General features: G+C 33.9%; 1 protein-coding gene across 9 annotated transcripts in view; it reads right to left on the reverse strand.

The window, feature by feature from the left end:
* KCNT2 (potassium sodium-activated channel subfamily T member 2) overlaps window positions 1-22408 on the reverse strand; it is a 375231-nt gene that overhangs the window by 215595 nt on the left and 137228 nt on the right. For all 9 annotated transcript variants that reach the window (XM_072814992.1, XM_072814994.1, XM_072814987.1 and 6 more), the window contains exon 8: window positions 19549-19643. In XM_072814992.1, coding sequence (XP_072671093.1) covers window positions 19549-19643 — 95 coding nt within the window. The remainder of the gene's footprint in view (window positions 1-19548; window positions 19644-22408) is intronic.

The following is a 22408-nucleotide window of genomic DNA, read 5'->3' on the forward strand; positions in this document are numbered from 1 at the left end:
GGGGTGAGGGACAAAGGGAGAAGGAGGCTCCTTGCTGAACAAGAAGCCCAATGTTGGGCTCAATCCCAAGATCCTAGGGTCATGACCTAAGCTGAAGGCAGATGCTTAACTGACTAAGCAACCCAGGTGCCCTTCAAGCAAACTAGGTTTTAAACCAAAGACTGTAATAGAGGATGAAGAAGGGCACTATATAATAATAAGGAAGTCTATCCAAAAAAAAAAATCTAACAATTACAAATCTTTATGCTCCTAACTTGTGAGCAGCCAAACATATAAATCAATTAATAAGAAACTTAAGGAATCTCATTGATAATATTACAATAATAGGGGACCTTAGGGATGCCAGGATGGCTCAGCTATTAAGCTCTACTTTCAGTTCAGGGAGTGATCCCAGAGTTCAGAGATCGAGTCCCATATTGAGCTCTCTGAGGGGGGCCTGCTTCTCCCTCTGCATATGTCTCTGCCTCTCTCTCTCTCCTTGTGTGTCTCTCATGAATAAATAAATAAAATCTTTAAAAAGGCAATAATAGAGAACTTTAACACCTCATTCACAGCAATGGACAGATTATCTAAGCAGAAAGTCTACAAGGTAGCAAGGGCTTTGAATGCCACAGTGGACTAGATGGACTTAATAGATATATTCACAGGATTCCATCCTATAGCAGCAGAATATACATTCTTTTCAAGTTTCACTTGGAACATTCTCCAGAAGAAATTACATACTGGGTCACAAATCAGGGCTCAACCACTACAAAAAGATTGAGATCATACTATGCATATTTTCAGAGCACAATGCTATGAAACTAAAAGTCAACCACAAGGAAAAATTTAGAAACACCACAAATACATGGAAGTTAAAGAGCATCCTATTAAAGAATGAAGGAGTTCACCAGAAAATTAAAGAAGATTCTTTTTTTAAATAAATGGAAGCTGAGGTGGCCCCGATGGCTTAGTGGTTTAGCGCCGCCTTCAGCCCAGGGCATGATCTTGGAGGCCGGGGATCGAGCCCCATGTAGGGCTCCCTGCATGGAGTCTGCTTCCCCCTCTGCCTGTGTCTCTGCCTCTCTCTCTCTCTCTCTCTCTCTGTTTCTAATAAATAAATAAAATATTTAAAATAAATAAATAAATATAAAAATACATGGAAACAAATGAAAATGAAAACATGATAGTCCAATACCTTTGGGATGCAACAAAAGCAGTCCTAGGAGTTAAGTATATAATAGTAATACAGGTCTTCCTCTAAAAGCAAGAAAAGTCTCAAATATACAACCTCACCTTATCTAAAGGAGCTGGAAAAACAACAGCAAATAAAGCCTAAATCCAGCACGAGAAGGGAAATAAGAAAGATTACAGCAGAAATCAGTAACATAGAAATTTTAAAAAAAAAACTAGTAGAACAGATCAACAAAACGAGGAGCTGGTTCTTTGAAAAAACTGACAAAATTGATAAGCCCTGAGGCAGACTTATCCAAAAGAAAAAGAAAGGACTCAAATAAATAAAATCATGAATGAAAGAGGAGAGATCACAACCAACACCTCAAAAATACAAACAATTATAAGAGAATATTAGGAACAATTATATGCCAACAAATTAGGCAACCTGGATGAAATGGATAAATTCCTAGAAACATATAAACTACCAAAACTGAATCAAAAAGAAAGAGAAGATCTGAAGACTCCTAAGCAGCAAAGAAATTGAATCAGTAATCAAAAATCTTTCAAAAAACAAGAGTCCAGGACTGGGTGGATTCCCAGGGGAATTCTACCAACCATTTAAAGAAGAATTAATACCTATTTTTCTGTTCCAAAACTGTTCCCAAAAATAGAAATGGAAGGAAAACTTCCAAATTTATTCTATGAGGCCAGCATTACCTTGATTCCAAAATCAAAGACTCCACCATGAAAAGGAGAAGTAGAGACCAATACCCTTGATGAACATGGATGCAAAAATTCTCAACAAGATACTAGCTAATTGAAACCAACAGTACATTAAAAGCATTATTCACCATGACCAGGTGGGATTTACTCCTGAGCTGCAGGGGTCATTCAATATCTGCAAATCAATCAAAGTGATACATCACATTAATACAAGAAGGATATGAACCATATGATCCTCTCAATAGATGCTGAAAAAGCATTTGACAAAATACAGCATCCTTTCTTGATTAAAACTCTCAAGAAATCAGGGATAGAGGAAACTTACTTCAACGTCACAAAGACCATATGTGAAAGACCCATAGCTAATATCATCCTTTTTGGGAGAAAATGGAGAGCTTTTCTCCTAAAATTAGAACAAGACAGGAATGTCCACTCTCACCACTGTTGTTCAACATAACACTAGAAGTCCTAGCCTCAACAATCCACAACAAAAAGAAATAAAAGCTATCCAAATTGACAAGGAAGAAGTCAAACTTTCTCATTCATCGCAGACAACATGATACTCTACATAGAAAACCTAAAGACTCTACCAAAAAATTGCTAGACCTGATACAGGAATTCAGCAAAGTCACAGGATATAAAGTTAACGCAGAGAAATCTGCTGCATTTCAATACACCTGTAATGAAGCAGCAGAAAACGAAATGAAGGAATTGATCTCATTACAATTGCACCAAAAACCGTAAGATACCTAGAAATAAACCTAACCAAAGAGGGAAAAGATCTGTACTCGGAAAACTATAGAACACTCATGAAAGTAATTAAGGAAGACACCAAGAAATGGAAAAACATTCCATGCTCATGGATTGTAAGAACAAATATTGTTAAAATGTGTATGCTACTCAAAGCAATCTAAACATTCACCAAACCTTATCAAAATAGCACGAGCATTTCACAGAACTAGAACAAACAATTCTAAAACTTGTATGGAACTAGAGAAGACCCCAAATAGCCAAAATAATGTTGAAAAAGGAAAGTAAAGCTGGAGGTATCACAATTCCAGCCTTCAAGCTGTATTACAAAGCCGTAGTCATCAAGACAGTATGGTACTAGCACGGAAACAGATACATAGATCAATGGAACAGAATGAGAACCCAGAAATGGACCCACAAGTATATAGTTAACTAATCTTTGACAAAGCAGGAAAGAATGCCCAATGGAAAACAAAATAGTCTCTTCAACAAATGGTGTTGGAAAAAATTGGACAGCTGTGCATAGAAGAATGAAACTGGACTACTTTCTTACCCCATACACAAAAATAAATTCAAAATGGATGAAAGACCTATGTGTGAGACAGGAATCCATCAAAATCCTAAAGGAGAACACAGGCTGCAACCTCTCTGACCTCACCACAGCAACTTCTTACTAGACAGGTCTCCAATGTTAAGGGATAAAAAAGCAAAAAGAAACTACTGGGACTTCATCAGGATAAAAATTTTTGCACAGAAAGGTAAAGAATCAATAAAACTAAAAGGCAACCTACAGAATGGGAGAAGAAAATTTTCAAATAATATATCAGATAAGGTCTAGTATCTAAAATCTATAAAGAACCTACCAAATTCAACACCCAAAAAAAACAAAAAATCAGAAATGGGCAAAAGATATAAACAGACATTGACTAACACACACATGAAAAAATGTTCAACATCACTTATCATCAGGGAAATACAAATCAAAACCACAATAAGATACCACTTCACACCGGTGAGAATGGCTAAAATGAACAACTCAGAAAATAATGACATTCATAAGGATGCAGAGAAAGGGGTACCCTTGTACAGTGTTGATGGGAATGCCAACTAGTGCACACACTGTGGAAAACAGTATGGAAGTGCCTCAAAAAGTTAAAAATAGAACTACCCTATCACTCAGCAATTACTCTATGAGGTATTTATCCAAGGATACAAATATGTGATTTGAAGGGGCACATGCACCCCAACATTTATAACAGCAATGTCCACAACTGCCAAAACATGTAAAGAACCCAAATGTCTATTGACAGATTAAAGAATAAAGAAGATGTCGAATATATACACAATGGAATATTACTCAGCCATAAAAAGAATGAAATCTTGCCATTTGCAATGATATGGGTGGAAGTAGAGGGTGTTACACGAAGTGAAATAAGTCAGATACAGACAAATACAATCTGATTTCACTCATACGTGGAATTTAAGAGACTAAACAGATGAACATAGGGGAAGGGGAAGAAAAATAAATTAAGATCAAAACAGAGAAGAAGGCAAACCATAAGACACTCCACGATAGAGAACAAACTGAAGGTTGCTGGAGGTAAAGTGGGTGAGGGGATGGGATAACTGGGTGACAGGCATTAAGGGGGACACTTGGATGTAATGAGAACTGGGTATTATATGCAACTGATGAATTATTAAATTCTACCCCTGAAACTAATAGTACACTGCATGTTAACCAAATTGAATTTAAACTAAAATTTTAAAAACTGTTTTTTATCTGCATTTGTGTGTACACACACCTAGTAGTGAGTGTCTCACATGCCCACACACATGCTCATAACCTCCATGCACATGTAAATTATTTTTCATGTAAACTGTTCTGACTTTAATATGTGGAAATATTAAGTAATATTTAATACTGGATAATGGGAAATATTACTGGCTTTCTGAAACCCCCCATGATATCAGAGATCCTTTCTAAACATATCTACTTCATTCCTAGTAATAGAAAAATAAAATAAGGTCAATTCTATCCTAGGTCAATAGTTTCACAAATCATATACCTTTCTCCTCCCTTTTTAAAGGTTTGATTTTCAAAAACAATCCAAAAAAAGCACAATATCTATTTTGCTTTCTTCTTTATTTGCACTTCTTCCTAACCATTAGTTTACCTAAAATACAGAAGTATTCTCAATAGGAAAAGCTTCATAATCAAGTTATGAACAGTTCAAAGTAGGCTACCCATTACAAAGAAGAATTTTGCATAAAAAATCCAAGTGTGAAACATTACTTTAGTACCATATGGCTAAAATATAGCCTTTAAAGTAAGACAAATAAGGGGAAATGAGGCCAGTGAAGTAGGCAGGGACAGATTATAAATCACTTTACACAACACTAAAGAGTCTATATTATCCTGAAGACACAAATGAAAAACTTTAGGCAAGAGGATGGATGACGTGATCAAATCGAACAAAAAAAAGTCTGCTGATAACCCTGAATGGTTACTCCTCCTCCAAACAGCAACCATATTTACACTAGACTCTAAGTCTCCAGGCTGACAAATCACCTTAAGACATTACCCATGCAAATCATCTAAGTGAAGTTACAGCTGTGAGCCGAGACCATAATGGATGTAAAAGAGCTGCAAAATTCAGTTCTCAAGCATTTTCTAAGTTGTGAGCTCTTGGCTGTCATTTACTTTTTTGCTTGAACTTTTTTTTTATCTGATACAACTCATGAAGGTGAAGTACCTTCCAATAAAATACTAGCTTTATACACGAATAATTCCCATTATATATTTAAAGACATACACTTAGGGATCCCTGGGTGGCACAGCGGTTTGGCACCTGCCTTTGGCCCAGGGCATGATCCTGGAGACCCAGGATCAAATCCCACGTCAGGCTCCCGGTGCATGGAGCCTGCTGCTCCCTCTGCCTGTGTCTCTGCCTCTCTCTCTCTTTCTCTCTCTGTGTGACTATCATAAATAAATAAAAATTTAAAAAAAAAATAAAATAAAGACATGCACTTATTTAGAGATAATAAAAATAACATGTATATAACTGAATTTCCCCAGAAAAAGGTTTGATTTAGCAATACGTTTCTACATTACTTTTTTACTTATCAAGAAATTAGTAAGATGACGAGTATAAGAGCCAAAATGGGCCACTTTGACATGTGTAGTACTTTGCGCTAAAGACAATGGGAGACTCTGTGGGCTTTAGAGAAACTTTTGCCCCTCCCTCAACTACACAGAAAAATCCAAAGCAGGGGGCAGGGGGTCTTTCCCAAAATAAGAGTTTACTAGGGATAAGTTTTATCAAAGTAACTCATTTCTATGGCAAGACAAATATTTGCTTACCAAACATTCACTCTTTTTTATCTTCTGTGAAATGTATTCTTTCCCTTTGAAGTTCCAGAGCTCTATCCCCTTCTCCTTAGTTCAGAATGACTAGACCTTAGTTCATATTGCCTGTCTTTGGAAATTCCATGTCTATATGGATTCCCCGTACCTACAAAAGTAAATTTGATTTTCTCCTGCTAATCTATCTCATGTCAATTTGATTCTTAGTTCAGCTAGAAGGACATAGAAGGGGACAGGACATTCTTGCCCCTCAACCACACTTATTTATATATGGTTGTTCATGTGAAATATGAAATGGCACCAATTAAATATCAGCTAATTGAAGCTGATCTACACTCATTTAACGTGTCCCCACACACATGCATTGCTAGTTGCTAAACATAACTAAACCAAAGCTTAGTATTTGGTCTCTGGTTAACAATTTCTGGAAATCATATAAAGCACAAAATAAAACTTGACTTTATTCTTTCCCAAATGGTCCAAATTTAATTAGCCACTAAAATAAAAGAGAACATACAGCTTACCATGTTACTTCACATTGTAAGGAATGGGAATTACTCACCTAGCAAAAGTAACTCTTATTTTTACATAATAATTTACACAAGTCCAGCTTTTAAAATGTAATACTAATATGTCATGTTCATTCACAGAAAACTTTTGCAATAATGATAGCACATTTACTTTTATAATATTTAAACACTGCTTAAAATCAACTGAAAAATTTCCTACTTCTAAGAGATGGCTAAGTGAACATATGCCTATTTCATACAATATAATATTCAGATAATTCTGTAATATACAAATATAACCATATGTAAGAACACTCTTGAAAAGTATCTGATCAATTCTTTTGGTTATTCAACTAACATTTCCATTGACGTTGCATTTAATTGCTCATAAGCTAATGTCAAATAGACCAGTATCTATGTAGAATAGTCTCCTAGGTAAATAATCATCCTTTCTTTTTACTGGAAATTACAACTGTTTTCCTGATCAATGATATTTGTCCAAAGAGCAGTTTTGGGAGGTCAATGACACATTCTAAACTAAAGAAATTTACTGGAAAACATTATTTGTGTTGCCATTAACTTAATACATATTTTGCTCCTATGGCTTCGATTTAAAAAAAATCTGTTAAGAGCTTACCATGTCAGATTATTTATACTCAAAAAAATTAAACTGGGAATTTAAATTGTAGTTAAGGTAATACCATTCAAGGAAATCTTTGATCTTGTATTCTTTACATCAGAAAAAAAATTAAGTAAAAGATAGCATTTTTAAAATCTCCATATGCAGTAAGTATGCTCTTTCCTTTCCATTTTTATTCAAGAGACCCATTCAGCTCAAAATTTCATTTAACAGACAGTATCTCAATAGCACTTTTCTTTATTCTTAGCAATTATGAATGTGAAACACTAAGCAGGAAACCAATGCTATTTTTTGCATTTAAAACTTTTTATAAGAAATAACATACTTTGTGCTTCCTTATATATATAATGTCTATCATTCTGCCTACAGAATGAGAATCTTGAATTCTGCAAGAAAGGGAAGAGAAGATTAATTACATTGAGAAATTTGTGTGCTTTCTTCTTTCTCATAATGAGAGCTAAGTACAATTACATTTCTCCCTCTAGCTCAGCTACCTTAAAGCTTAATATCAGATTTATAATTAATTCTTACTATTTTGATGTTTTGTTTCTTCTGTTCCAATTATAATCACCCAATTTCATGTCTGTTTTTAAAATTGCCTCAAAAAAAAATAAAATAAAATTGCCTCAAGTCTTTTGTTGAGGTTTATACAATATTTTTCTCTATTTGGCAAATTAATAAATTAAGGTCAGACAATCATTCAAAGTCATCCAATAAGAAGGTGACACAGCCAAGATATGTTTTTACCTAAAGAGACTCCAGAGAATTGCATACATATATATATGTCCCTATGAGAAATATAGCCTAAGAAGAACAATTTTTTCACTAAACTACGAATGGTTCCTCTAAATTATGGCAATAAAAAATAAATTCTATTTAAATAGCACTTTATTTTGTAAACACAAAATACTTTCATGTAAAATATCTTGATCTTTGTGGTTATTTAGCACAGGACCCTATTTGAATTTAGAATTATAAAATAGGAATATTTAGTAAATACAAACAAAAAATCTTGGGGAGAAAAATTAAAGCATTCAGGAGATATTTGGCTTTATATTGTTAATATAAAAGATAATTATAAAGCAGGGGATTGAAAGGAGTTTTTCACCTTGCAGTGGACATACTAGTGGGAACAAAGTCCTCTGAAATTCAAATGAGATATTCAGAACATCCTATAATCAATTTGTTAGCAAATCAGGAACCTAAAAAGAAATACCAAAAAGTTATATAGAGAGATATAACAAGGGTCTATAATAAACACAACTCAATGAGCTAATAGGAGATTTTAAAAAGAGTATTAAATAGCAAATGTGCCTGGATTATTAGTGATACTCAGAAATATTCTGTATAACATTTGCATGGCTTTGGTGAAAATTAATGTAACTCTTGAGTACAAGATACATCAGCTACATAAGCAATGAATCTAGAGAAAGGAGACTGCTAAGATGAGTCTCTCGACATTCTGAATCAAAATACATTGGCAAAGACTATGGGCAAGAAAGAGGATAAATCATAATACAATGAAATCATGTAGAGAATTTGCTGATAAGAAATTTTGAGAACAGTAATGATATGTGATCCCAAATATAAGGATTCTAATAGTTGAGATGCAAAACCGTCTAAGCAATTTAAAGAGTTAGGTAACAGAACAGGAATTAATAAGAAAGGAAAACCAGGTTGAAAAAATGAGGAGGAATTTTAAAAGAAAAAAATATACATAGTGTTTTAAAAGGATGTATGAATTCTGCACAGATTCGACTGCTTGATGGTAAGAAAATGCTTTTATTATAATGAGAATGTACTATAAAAGCTCTGACGTTGACTGCAGTTTAAAATAGACAACCATCTGGGTTGGATGGTATAGGAAGGGCTATGTTTGGAGAAGTGAAAATAAAAAGAATTCTTGGATCTATTTTAGTGATATGATTCTTTATTAAAATCTTCTGCTACAATTACATTCTTATCAAGTTCTCTTTGCATTTTCCCTAGTTTTTACTTTTTATGTTAACTGCCACCTTTTTTGGACACAGAGGTGAATGAAGATTCTGTCCCTATGCACTGTACCATTTATCCCTATACAACATCTCTTACTATTCTGCTACGGTTTTATTTCACTTTGTTTTTAATCAAAAATTCCACTTGCTTCATTCCCTAAGTGCTCTTTTTTTTTTAAGATTTTGTTTATTTATTCATGAGAGACACACAGAGAGAGAGACAGAGACACAGGCAGAGGGAGAAGCAGGCTCCCGATGGGGAGCCTGATGTGGCGCTCAATCCCAGGACCCCGGGACCACAACCCGAGCCAAAGGCAGATGCTCAACCACTGAGCCACCCGGTGCCCTACTAGGTTCTCTTTTCTAATGACCTATCTTTCACGATTACCCATATGCTGATATTACCCATTCTACCGGGTCCCACCCGTCTCCTGAGCTCCCGGCTCCTACAGACAAATCAGCTATTCAGCACCTCACTGAGGTTTCTAAAAAGCAATTCAACTATCATGGACTCCTTATTTCTCTTTCTCTTAGTGTTTCCTTCCAGGTTTCCTCATCCTCCTATATGGCACCATCATTCAGTCCGCTTCCCAAAATGCAAATCGCAAAATCATCCTTTGATTTTTTTTTCTCCCACAGCTGACATCTAGTTTGTCATCATAACTGTATCATTTTTTTTTAATTTACTGCAGTAAGAACACTTAACATGAGATCCAACACTGTGCACAAATGGATAGGCACACGGTAGGTGATAGGAAGGTATAGTCATGGAAATGATTAATGTAAAAGGCCTAATATGAACCAAGGATTATATCACTCCAATTTAAGATTTTTACCATTTAGACCAAGGAACAACCACCTCTTAGAGCTTACCAAAGAAAGCTAGTCACTCTGGTGTGACAACAGCTGTCATTAAGATGGAAATTAGGGACTCCTGGATGGCTCAGTGGTTGAGTCTCTGCCTTTGGTTCAGGTTGTGATCCCAGGGACCTGGGATCGAGTCCCACATGGGGCTCCCATGTGGAGCCTGCTTCTTCCTCTGTCCATCTCTCTGTCTCTATGGGTCTCTCATGAATAAATAAATAAAATCTTGGGGAAAAAAAGATGTGATCCTGGGCCCTTGCAAGGCTCATGGAGTTGTTCATGACAAAGGGCAGGTATGGGAGGAGCTAAACAGAAGTAGTGTGAGACTCACCACCAAATTGCAATGTTGGTGCAATATCATATGTATTTTTGTTAATATATGGCTGCTTCATGACCAAAGCAGTATTAAAAACCAGAAAAATAAGATAGGCACTGAAAATTTTTATGAGATAAGCATACATTTCAAATATTAAAAGAATTTAAATGAATTAAATACAATTTGTTTAAAAGCTTCAATGTTAGCTTTAGGAATTTTTTTCTTTTAGAAAAACAGTTTACTTTTTAAATATTTCATGAAGAATGCTGGGTTTGAGTCTACTGGGAGAGTTGCTTCTTTACAAAACGTTCTTAAGTGTTATCTTTGACACAGATCCATACAAAATAATGTCAATGTTATGCAATTCTAAAACAAAATCTGAACATTTCACCATCTTTTAAAAAACGGAAAAATCACAATTGATTTACTTAGATAGGCCCTATATATATAATAACAAAGGCATTTTAATTAATGCTTTTTAAAATTTGCCTTTTAAGATTTTATTTATTCATCTTCTTTATAAAACGTTCTTAAGTGTTATCTTTGACACAGATCCATACAAAATGATTTCAATGTTATGTAATTCTAAAACAAAATCTGAACATTTCACCGTCTTTTAAAAAACGGAAAAATCACAATTGATTTGCTTAGATAGGCCCTACATATATAATAACAAAGGCATCTTAATTAATACTTTTTAAAATCTGCCTCTTTTATTTTTTTTTTTAAGATTGTATTTATTCATGACAGACATAGAGGGAGAAACAGAGGCAGAGGGAGAAGCAGGCTCCACGCAGGGAGCCCGGCAGGGGACTCAATCCCAGGTCTCCAGGATCCCACCCTGGGCTGAAGGCGGTGCTAAACTGCTGAGCTACCGGGGCTGCCCAAATTTGCCTCTTTTAAAATGTTCTGTGATTTTGCTCTCTGGGGTTTCAGATATCTGCAGTGGGGGCAGGTTGATCCTTCTTCTGTCATAGTATTAGGTCAATAGCAGCTTCACACTGTGACAGAGCCTACGCCATTCCCCTCACTTCATCTCATCATACAGCATTTTATCATCTCACATCATCACATGAAGAAGGGGGAGTACAATGCAATAAGATATTTTGAGACAGACCACAGCCACATAACTTTTATTATAGTATATTGTTATAATTATTCTTTTCATTATTAGTTGTTAATCGTTACTGTGCCTAATTTATAAATTAACATGATCATAAGTGTGTATATATCCAGTATTTTCCACAGATTGGGGCATCTCATGGGGATCTTGGAATGTACCCTCTATGGATTAGGGGGAACTACTGTACAAAATTTCAAGCTTTGACAAGGTTTATAAGGAAAACATTAATTGGAATGAAAGGAAATATTGAGACTGTAAACTTTCACACCACCTGGTAAATGTCAATTTATACAATAAAATATTTTCAGAGGAAAAAAAAAAGTCACATGGCAGAAATAAATAACCTTAAATATCCATGCACTCCCTATGAATCCTATTGCCGTACACAGTTACTTAAAAAACTTAATTAGCAATGGCATTCTGTGCTAAAAGCATCTAACAGTTTGATTTCATGCTTGTAGTTCAGACATTAGTATTCAAATCAGCCCACGACTTGCACTTTGGTATTTACTGAATGCATACCAATTAAAATGTTCCAAATAATCATTTTCATTTCCTACAGAGTATCTACCTAAAACCTAATATTCCCATGGAATTTAAGATATCTGAGATGTTGGTATTTTCACATTTTCTAGGGAGAAATTTTGTTTTTAAAGTAATAATAAATCTAGTTTTTCTATTGTTGCAAAGAAAGTTCTCACATTCCTGGGCATTGTCTGTGAGTCTATGCAAAAAGAGGTTACTGAATTATGCCAAAAACTATTAATCAGAAGTCAATATACACTTGCAATTTAGTAATTCATGAAAAGTGGCCGTACTTCACCCTATGCCCTAAAGCACAAATGCATTTTCCTTATTTCAAAATAATGGATGATGAACACTTTTTAGCAGAGGCTCAGGATTTAGATCAGATGGGAGAAGCAAAAGTGAGATTGAACAAAACAAAACAAAACAAAACAAAAGTCAAAGAAAGAAGTAGAAAAAAAAACACAAAAATCCTGAAAGATTATGGGAAGGAAAAGCTGATAGCACATGTATTGCAATGCTCTCTAGTATTTAATCAATTTGTTTCTGAGCTCAATATAAAAGATGATAGTTCCAGTAATTTTACTAAATTGTTCTGTTCTCACAAATTCTAACATTAAAGGAAGAAAAATAAAGAAAAATTAAGACATAAATTCAGAAGTTATATGGAGACAAAACTAACAGCCAAAATTCGATTTATCTGGAAGTTCTTATTTATGAGGCATGTGTATGCAATTTATAAAAATTATTTCAAAGGTATTCTTTTCAGTTAAATTTGTAGAAGTTTTACCACTTTGTTATATTTCTTTGGTATAAACAAAAATCCTAGAATGTCTTCATAGATTACACTGACAGTGTATAACCTCACACCAAAGTTAACTGTGAAAAGAAGGTATTTAAAGAAACATTCTCAAAATATATGGTTTGAACATACTTAACTTACAATATATTTAAGTACCTCCAGTTGATAAGATATTGTCTGGGAATTTTGACCCTTGAATGTTACTATGATCAACTACAAACATTTGTGAAACATCTTTTATTTCCAAGCAAGAGATGCAGGCATAAAATGGTAAGAAGGAAAATTGACTTTTTCTTATATATCATGAAAATCTACCAAGAAATTCTGATAATTAAAGAAACATTGTACATTTATAATTTTTCCCAACACTGAGAAGCATAAAACTTGGGCAGCTCCCATAATTCAGAAAGCCTTCAAGAAAACTTCAAGGCAGAGCTTCAATTAAAAGTTGAGCCTTGGAGCGCCTGTCTCGGCTCAGGTCATGATCCCAGGGTCCTGGGAGGGAGCCCCATATTGGGCTTTCTGCTCAGCAGGAAGTCTGCCTCTCCCTCTCCATCTGCCTCTTCCCCAGCTCATACTTTCTCTCTCTCTCTCTCTATCTTAAATAACTAAAATCTTTAAAAAAGTAAATAATTTTTTTTTAAAAGTTGGGATTCAAAGAGTAAATAGGAGATAAAGGTGGAGAATTTGGATTTTTAAAATAACTTAATATGCAGGCAGCCAGGAAGGCCCAGCAGTTTAGCGCCACCTTCGGCCCAGGGCATGATCCTGGAGACTGGGGATCAAGTCCCACGTAGGGCTCCCTGCATGGAGCCTGCTTCTCCCTCTACCTGTGTCTCTGCCTCTCTCTCTCTGTGTCTCTCATGAATAAATAAATAAAATCTTAAAAAAAAAAAAAAACTTAATATGAGAATCATTTTACTAAGGGAAGAAATTAATTACACAAATCATATTGAATGTGCTCATTACATTTGACATTTTGTGTTAAATTTTGTTATCTCTTCTTACATCTCTTAATTTTTGTGACTGTTATGTTTGTTTTCAAAAAGTATACATATTCATTCTGAATATTTAAACCACAGCAGAAAATATGTGGAAGACAGTTGAAAACACGATACATAACTCTATACCCACATATAATCACTTGAATATATTCCTATCTCTATGGATATACATACAGAAAGGGAGATGGATGAACTAGTAAATGTAAGTACTTTAAACAGATTATAATCATGTATATGTCATAATTTTATCTAAATGTATTGTATATATATTTGCTAAAATTAAAAAAGAGAAACAAAGATTAGAAACCTGCTGAATTCAAAGCAACAAATTATTTACACAAAAGATATAATGGCTAAAGTATTCTATCTTTAATCAAAAACATCTAAAAAGTAAAAGTTTGTCTTCCTAATAATGTCTTTCTAAACTATAATTCTACTTCAAACAGTAATTTAAAACTTCACAATAGAAATGAGAAAATTAACATAATTCTAGTTTTTTAGTTTATTATTTTTGTTAATGACTTCTAGAGCATCATACAAATAATATTAGGGTGGTTAAGCATGTGGGCTCTGGCACCAATTTGCCTACACCCAGACCTAAGTTCTGCTTACTAGTTGCAGACCCAAGATAATCTAAGGATTATCTTTTTGTTTGACCTTTCTGTGCCTGTTTTCTTATCTGTAACATGAGACTTGCTGTGGCATGACCACTTTGGCTTTTTCTCACCTTTTCACCTCACCTTATAATAGAGAACCTCCCTTAGCTAGGAACCTATGCCACAGAAATTAAAAATGATGTCTCTGCCTCTGCCTGGATAAGCTTTCAACTGTACTTCTAAGACAACTCAGTGTGAAATGGGGGTTCCCAAAAAAAGATCCAAAGTGTTGCTAATGCATATACCACTGATTCTCAAAAGCGATTATTTTTTTCCTTTTCCCTTTATCCTTTTATTTCTTATATCTGTAAGTACATACTTAATAAAATGTAGGTAGCGTACTTTTCTAAGTTCTTGTATGTCTGAAAATAACTATACATTACCCTCATAACTCAATGATGGTTTAAATTCTAACCGCCTAACATCTGACTGCCCACTTATGCAAAATTTATTTGGGACAAAGAATTTTCTATATGTTCTAGTGTAATACAAATCTGGGGACTGTTAGTTGCCAGATCTTCAGACAAACACACTTTCTGTCATTCATTTGTAATAAAGCAAAATAAATGTGACCAAACAAAACTAATAACCAAATACATGATGGTTATAACACCATTAGATCACAGTCTAATACATTCCCCAAATTTTAGTTCTTATTTTTTCACTATTGACTTCCTGTCACACGGTTACTTGGCTTAATCAGTAAGCAGAGTTTAAGAACTTCAGCATCAAGCATTAAAATAAGTGTTAATCAAAGATGGACAAGAAAAATCCCAAATACTTTTGAATTAAGCATGTTAATAATTTCAACTAGGTCACATTTTTAAGCAATAAATGGATTTATTATCTCCTGAAATGAGATCAAAGAGGTAAACTGAATTTCCTATATTGGTCTAAAACATGAAATATCCATTAACATAATGCATATCTTGATGTTATAGTTCTGAGATAATATGAAAATATCTAAACATATATATTCACATAAAAAATTAAAGCTTGAAACAAAGTACGTGCAAAATAAGTCTACTAGTATAAAATTAGAAACACTAAATGCACTACAAATTAGAGTACTTATTACTGGTTAGAATATGTTGATAATTAAGCTAAAGTCATGCGCTTAATTCCCGATGTACCAGTTTCCTCTGCTTTGTTACAGAGACACAGGCTGAATCACAATTCCCAGCTGTCTTGGAAGTGTGCATTATTGATCAACAGGGGTACACAACGGACGTGGGGAAAGATTAGTCCAATTCCATTCCAATGACAGGAAAAACAATTCTGAGCACATTCCCTACAGAGAGTGGGTCAGCAGCTTAATTCTATTTCAGTTTGGCATGTGTCTCTCATAGACAGATGCTTAATGATAGTTCTTTGTAATGTTAATAATGAGGAGAAGATACATTTTAAAACTATATAGCGACTTTCCAAAACAGGTAATTTTAATATGGTGAGATTCATGAACAATACAGCCAGTTCATCGAATATTAGCTCCTGAGTTTTGGGGGGTTTAAACTGCATGTATTAAAAATTCTGATTTGGAAAAGCACTGACAGTCTTGCTCTATGACACAATGTAACCACTATTAATTAAGACTAATTTCACTATAACATAAAATAATTATATATGTGTGTATTTATACATATAAAATGTTAAAGGTACCAGAGAGAGGCAGTTATTACCAATACTTTTAACTTAGTAAAGCTAACTAGAGGAAACAAATATTTGAAATATGTAGAAAGTACTGAAAACATGAATACATTACAATGGAAGAAAGCACTTTCTCATATTTCCTATTAAATATATTTTTAGGCATCTCAGTTCAGTATTCTAGTATTATTAATGTTACTGTGCTTAGATATTTTAGAGCAAATTAGTTTTTGTGCAGTCATGTAATTTAATTGTCCTATATAAAGAGGATATTTGAAGTGGAAAAAAATGAAATTCTTGGAGTGTTCATATCAAATGCCATATCCTCTGATAGATATGTATAAACATATCTAATTTAGTCTTCATTTTAAAAGAAGTACAACAAAAACCTTATAGGGTGTTTAATATCATCCTCATTTAATAATGTGGCAAATAAAGCTAGGTAAATTCAGTAAGTTCCCCACAGGCTCCAAACTAGCACAGCCCTGAGTTTTAAACAAATGATATGCATATGGACTTTAATGACTTATCAGTGGCAGAGACTGATTAATCTTCCCACAGTATCCAGTATTTCTCTTTTCCATGATAGTACAATATTCACCTGGGTATATTGTTTCCCAGCTAGACCAGATTTCCATAGACTCCCTTTCAGCTATATATGGATACGTGACCAAATTCTGGCCTACGTGATACCTGTAATTTCTGGGTTGTGCCTTATCTTCTTCCTTCCTACAGGCTGGAGTTAGAATATAATGGCAAGACTAGAGTAGCCATCTTGAACCACATTATGGAAAACATGCTTTGGGAATGGCAGAAAATAAGTTATATGGAAATTTATTCTCCATCAATATTAAGCTGATATAACCTTCTTGGACGGACTACTTAAATATTTCTATTTTTTTAAATTGCTGAACTTTTTGCACATTTTTATTTTATAATGTAAGTGGTATAACTCTTTGTTAAAACAGCCTGTGCGGGGATGCCTGTGTGGCTCAGCAGTTTGGTGCTTGCCTTCGGCCCAGGGCATGATCCTGGAGTCCCGGGATCAAATCCCTGCATGGACCCTGCTTTTCCCTCTGCCTGTGTCTCTGCCTGCCTCTCTCTCTCTGTCTCTCATGAATAAATAAATAAAATCTTAAAAAAAAAAAAAAACAGCCTGTGTGTTATAACATTGTTTATATTTTTCTTGTTGTTATATACACTTCTGATGGTGAATTCAAAAAAGACTTATTCGGGATGCCTGGGTGGCTCAGCGATTTAGCCCCTGCCTTCAGCCCAGGGCATGATCCTAGAGTCCCTGGATTGGGTCCTGTGTTGGGCTCCCTGAATGGAGCCTGTTTCTCCCTCTGCCTGTGTCTCTCCGTCTCTCTCTCTCTCTCTCTCTCTGTCTCTCATGAATAAATAAATAAAATCTTTAAAAAAAAAAAAAGACTTATTCTACCTTCCTACGATGGTCATGATTTATGAAGACATTTTGCTTGAAATGCTAGAGAAGAATACATGAAAAAATAAAACCAATTTCTCCATTCTAGATATTGTAATTTTTAAATATATTAATGTAAACATAATAAAAATGTATTGATGTACGTGTGATTAAAAACAATAACACTGTACACTTATACTGCATGTGATTAAAGCCAGTAACACACAAGAACAAAAGCAACTCTAAATGCAGATAAAATAAAATGTGAAACAAATAATTTAGATGATAAATAAACTGCATAATGGTAATTTTCATATACATCATGAAAACCCATTATCTGGCACTGCTTACATTGCTTGGCATAAGAAAGTGGCAAAATTTGTCCAGTTGCTTCTTTTGAAAACAAACACTACTCAAGGAATAGACAAATAGGTAGAAAGTAAGACCAAACAGAAAGCCCACCGTCCATAATCCACTGTGATGAGGATGCCTCCAAAACAAAAGAGCTGAAGTGCTATTATATAAAAATAATTTGTCTTTATTTCAGCATTAATATTTCTTTTTTTAAAGATTTATTTATTTGAGAGAGAAAGAGCATGAACAGGTGGAGGGGCAGAGGGAGAAGCAGACTCTCCACTGAGTGGGGAACCCAACAAGAGGCCCAATACCAGGACCCCAGCATCCTGAACTGAGTCAAGGGAGATGCTTAACTGACTGAGCCATCCAGGCGCCCCTGCACATTAATATGTCAATTACCTCCTTACTAAATTTACTTTAATAGACTCTAATAATATTTTTTAAATCATTCATTTCACTTTTTTGTAATTTCCCAGCATTTGAAATATTAGCATGTACATAGGTATACAAAAAACTTTAATTTGGGGTATTTTTCCTTAAGTAAAATGAAAAATTCCTAAATTATTCATATAATGTCATTATTTTTAAATTAAGAATTTTTAGTGACTTAAGAAGGGAAGCCATTACTTTTAATATTTTGTATTTATGCAGCTAGATATTTACTAGGTGAACAATAAAAACCATCTGTGAACAGTAAAAAAGATTTCAATGATAAGATGGCTTTGTGTCAGTTTTAGAGGGATATTTTATATCTAAAGACATGAAATATTTAAAATATATTTTTTAAGACAAGGTATGCAATAAAATCTATTCTAAAACCTATTAATGGAGATATTATCTACAAATTACTGACACACAGTAGTTGCTATATCTACATTATCTCAGCCTGTGTTTACATACACCCATTTGTAGCTCTATTCATATCTAATTCAGTTGTACTAGTATATGATGGCATTTTTCTTATTTTGCACTTCCTAATTAACTTTTTTCCTTCTCAATAGGTCAAATCCAGGACAGAGCACAATTACACATAATATCTAAGACTCCTGCAAAACAGAAATATTATTCTACCTCATTTCTTTATTTTCACATTTTTGTTCTCCTTTTAAGGATTTACATGAATCCGTATATGCAGCGTGACATTTCCCATCAGGTTACTTTATAATCATCAGAGTGAGACTTTCCAGAAAAGAAATAACTGTTTTCTATAATAAAGCAAAGTCTCAGGTCTTACGCGGCTCTGTCAGGAGATCTGTCCTTGCTTTCTGCCTGACTGCACACAAAAACGTCATGGACAGAAGGCATGGGCAAAGACAGTGACAAGCAATGACAGTTTTCTCAACAGCTTCTGCTTTGAATATTGTAGAAAGATAAGGGCACCTCCGTGTCAGCAGTTTGAAAGAAAATTTCTTGTTTGACAACTATGGCATGCAGGATAAATTCTTGTGATTTGGTTGTTTATAGCATTTGGGAAAATGTCAAAGTTGCCGTAAATATCAATACCAAATGATAGCTGTACCTTCTTGCTTTTTCTGTAAGACTAAAGGGAAGATTTTATTTTTATTTCAATAGGTGATCCTTTATACTTACAGTGAATATTTCTCTATTTATTTTAGCCAACTCAATTAAAATGATGTATAGGATTTTAAAACTATGATTAAATGAAACAATCAAAATAAAATATGTACAGTCTTACCAGGTGAAGATAAGGCATAGTAACGTAGATATTAAAATCAAAACTTGATTAAACATTGCGGACTGTGTGCGCTGAATGGCTCTGTGCAGATCATTCTAAAATAAAACCAAGAAAGCGTATTTTAATTTTGAAAAAACTGAATAACCATGAGTTTCATTACATTTATTACTGTGCATTATATGTCAACTATCTTGTGCACACTCAACACATATACTTTAAATGGATATAGTGGCATATTTCCAATTTTTGCCTAAGTCTAAATATACTCTGCCTTAGCACTCATTTGAAAAAGATAATACTATGAGGTACCACCATGGGCCCAAATTTCAGTTTACTTGCCTTACCAACATTTATAGAGATGTTGCACTGACTCCTAAAAGGCCCTCCATGGTAAACAATGTCTCTGGGACGCCCAGGTGATTCAGCGGTTTAGCGCCACCTTCAGCCCAGGGCCTGATCTTGGAGACCCGCGATCAAGTCCCATGTGGGGCTCCCTGCATGGAGCCTGCTTCTCTCTCTGCCTGTGTCTCTGCCTCTCTCTCTGTCTCAAATAAATAAATAAATAAATAAATAAATAAATAAATAAATAAATAAATAAAATCTTTAAAAAAACAAACAATGTCTCTAATGAAAATTCTAATTTTAAATGATCAGAAAATAATATATCCAATGAAGCAGAAAGTAATAGCTAGGTCAAGCTACAATCACATCTCATTCTCTCAATCAGAAAAAATGATGTGAAATATGCTGTGAAATCTATCATGAAAAGAAAAAGCTACACAGCCAATGAACGAAAAATTTTAAGTTTAATTTCATTAATTTAAAGGTGAATTCAAGATACACTTTTTATCTTCCCAATTGGAAGATATTAAAAGATAGTAATACCCACTGCTGTTTAAGATGCAAAAATGAGCACTCACATATGATTGATACTACCCATGTAATTTATTACAAAATTTCTTTTTTTTTTAAAGATTTTTTATTTATTTATTCATGAGAGACACAGAGAGAAAGGCAGAGACATAGGCATAGGGAGAAGCCGACTCCATGCAGGAAGCCCAATGTGGGACTCGATCCTGGAATTCTGGGATCATGCCCTGAGCCAAAGGCAGATGCTCAACCGCTGAGCCACCCAGGTGTCCCTGTTACAAAATTTCTTGAAGTTAATTTGGTAACACAGATCACAGCTACATCCCTTTTTATTTCAAGAATTCACTAATTTAATGAGTATTTACTCAATAATATAATTTTTAAAAACTCACCACATGAAAATCACCAGAGATAAAATTAATATTTATGTATATTACATAATTATATTTATTTTATTACAAAATTATATTTATGTAAAATAATGAATATACATTACCGCTAAAATATGTAATACAAAATGGTTAAATAAATTGATCAAAACTATATAATATAGATGCAGCTATTAAACATAATTTGAAGACATAAAAATTGAGCACTACAAAAACAAAATTCAAATTATAAAGCTAAACATACAATATAATTTCATATATGATATTTTTGCATTCTATTTCACAGAAAGTATTAAAAGGATATAAATTGTTACTAATATTTTAGTCTGTGGTAGATTCATAGGTTTTCATAATACTTCATAGTTTAAAGTATAAACTCATCTCAAAAATTTTACAATAAACTTCTGTCTTAAAATCAGTGTTGCATGAAATGAATCACTTCACCATATAAAATCTCAACGAGCCACTATTTTATCTTCCTCTACCACATATTTAACCAGAACTGTTATGAAAACAAAAGAACTAAGTTGATTAGAAGTTTATCTTTCATCTCTCACTTTTTTCTGACAGAGGTGTTAAATAAGCAGAAAAATAAATAAAAATTTCTCCAACCAGTGAAAGGAGAAGCAAAATAATAGGAATACAATATAAAATGAAGCCTAAATTAATGTTGCAAAGCACTTCTTTTACTCTCAGTGATTAGCCAATGATTCCTCCCTTGGTTGGGTTACTTGTCTCCACCAACTAGTAACATACTAGTAACACCTTTTATGCTAAAGTTTTATTTTTTTTCCTGGTGTATTTTTTTCTTAAATATAGCAATGTAGGCAATCTACATTTAGTGAAGTAGTAGTTGTTGTTGTTATTGTTGTTGTCTTTGGATAGTTAAGACAACCCAATGTTTCTTCAAACCCCTCCACAGGTCGCACTCCCCTAGCACTTAGACATGTATTTTCATGAAAATCCAGTGGCTACTTAATATAAATGTTTAAAAACATTCATTCAGTTGTGAATACTCAAATTCTATCCAAATATTCTTTAGGCTAAAATTTTTGCGTTCCATTTCTGTTCAAAACATTTAAAAGAAGAACAAGATTGCCTCCGAACAAACTAAATTTCAATATTAGTAATATTAACAATATTGAGTCCTTACTATGTCTATGCCAGATACAATATTTTTATATATACACACACGCACATATATATGCTTATACATATATGTCATTTCACTTAATTCTTACAGCGCATCTGTAATGTAACTACTTTTGTTCTCTTTTGAAGATGAAAAAATTAGCTAAGAAGTTAAATCATTTGCATATGAAATCAGAGTGCTTAGCATATAGTAGACTCATATTAACATTTATAGAATTTGTAACAAGAGAGAAAATGCCTCACAGCTAAGTTATAAGTATTGAAGGCTATAGTAAATATATTTTGGTCTTACATATAAATCACTCCTTCCAAACGGGGTCAGCCTTGGACCACAGTACCGCTCCAAGTTCTGCATTTTCTTATCTTCTCTCCATCCCGCATAGTCCCACTAATAACCCAACCCAACCAAATCTAAAAAGATGACTTTCCAGCTTCAATACAGCACCTCA

The sequence above is a fragment of the Canis lupus genome, chromosome 38, assembly GCF_048164855.1.
Source record: "Canis lupus baileyi chromosome 38, mCanLup2.hap1, whole genome shotgun sequence".
NCBI lineage: Eukaryota > Metazoa > Chordata > Mammalia > Carnivora > Canidae > Canis > Canis lupus.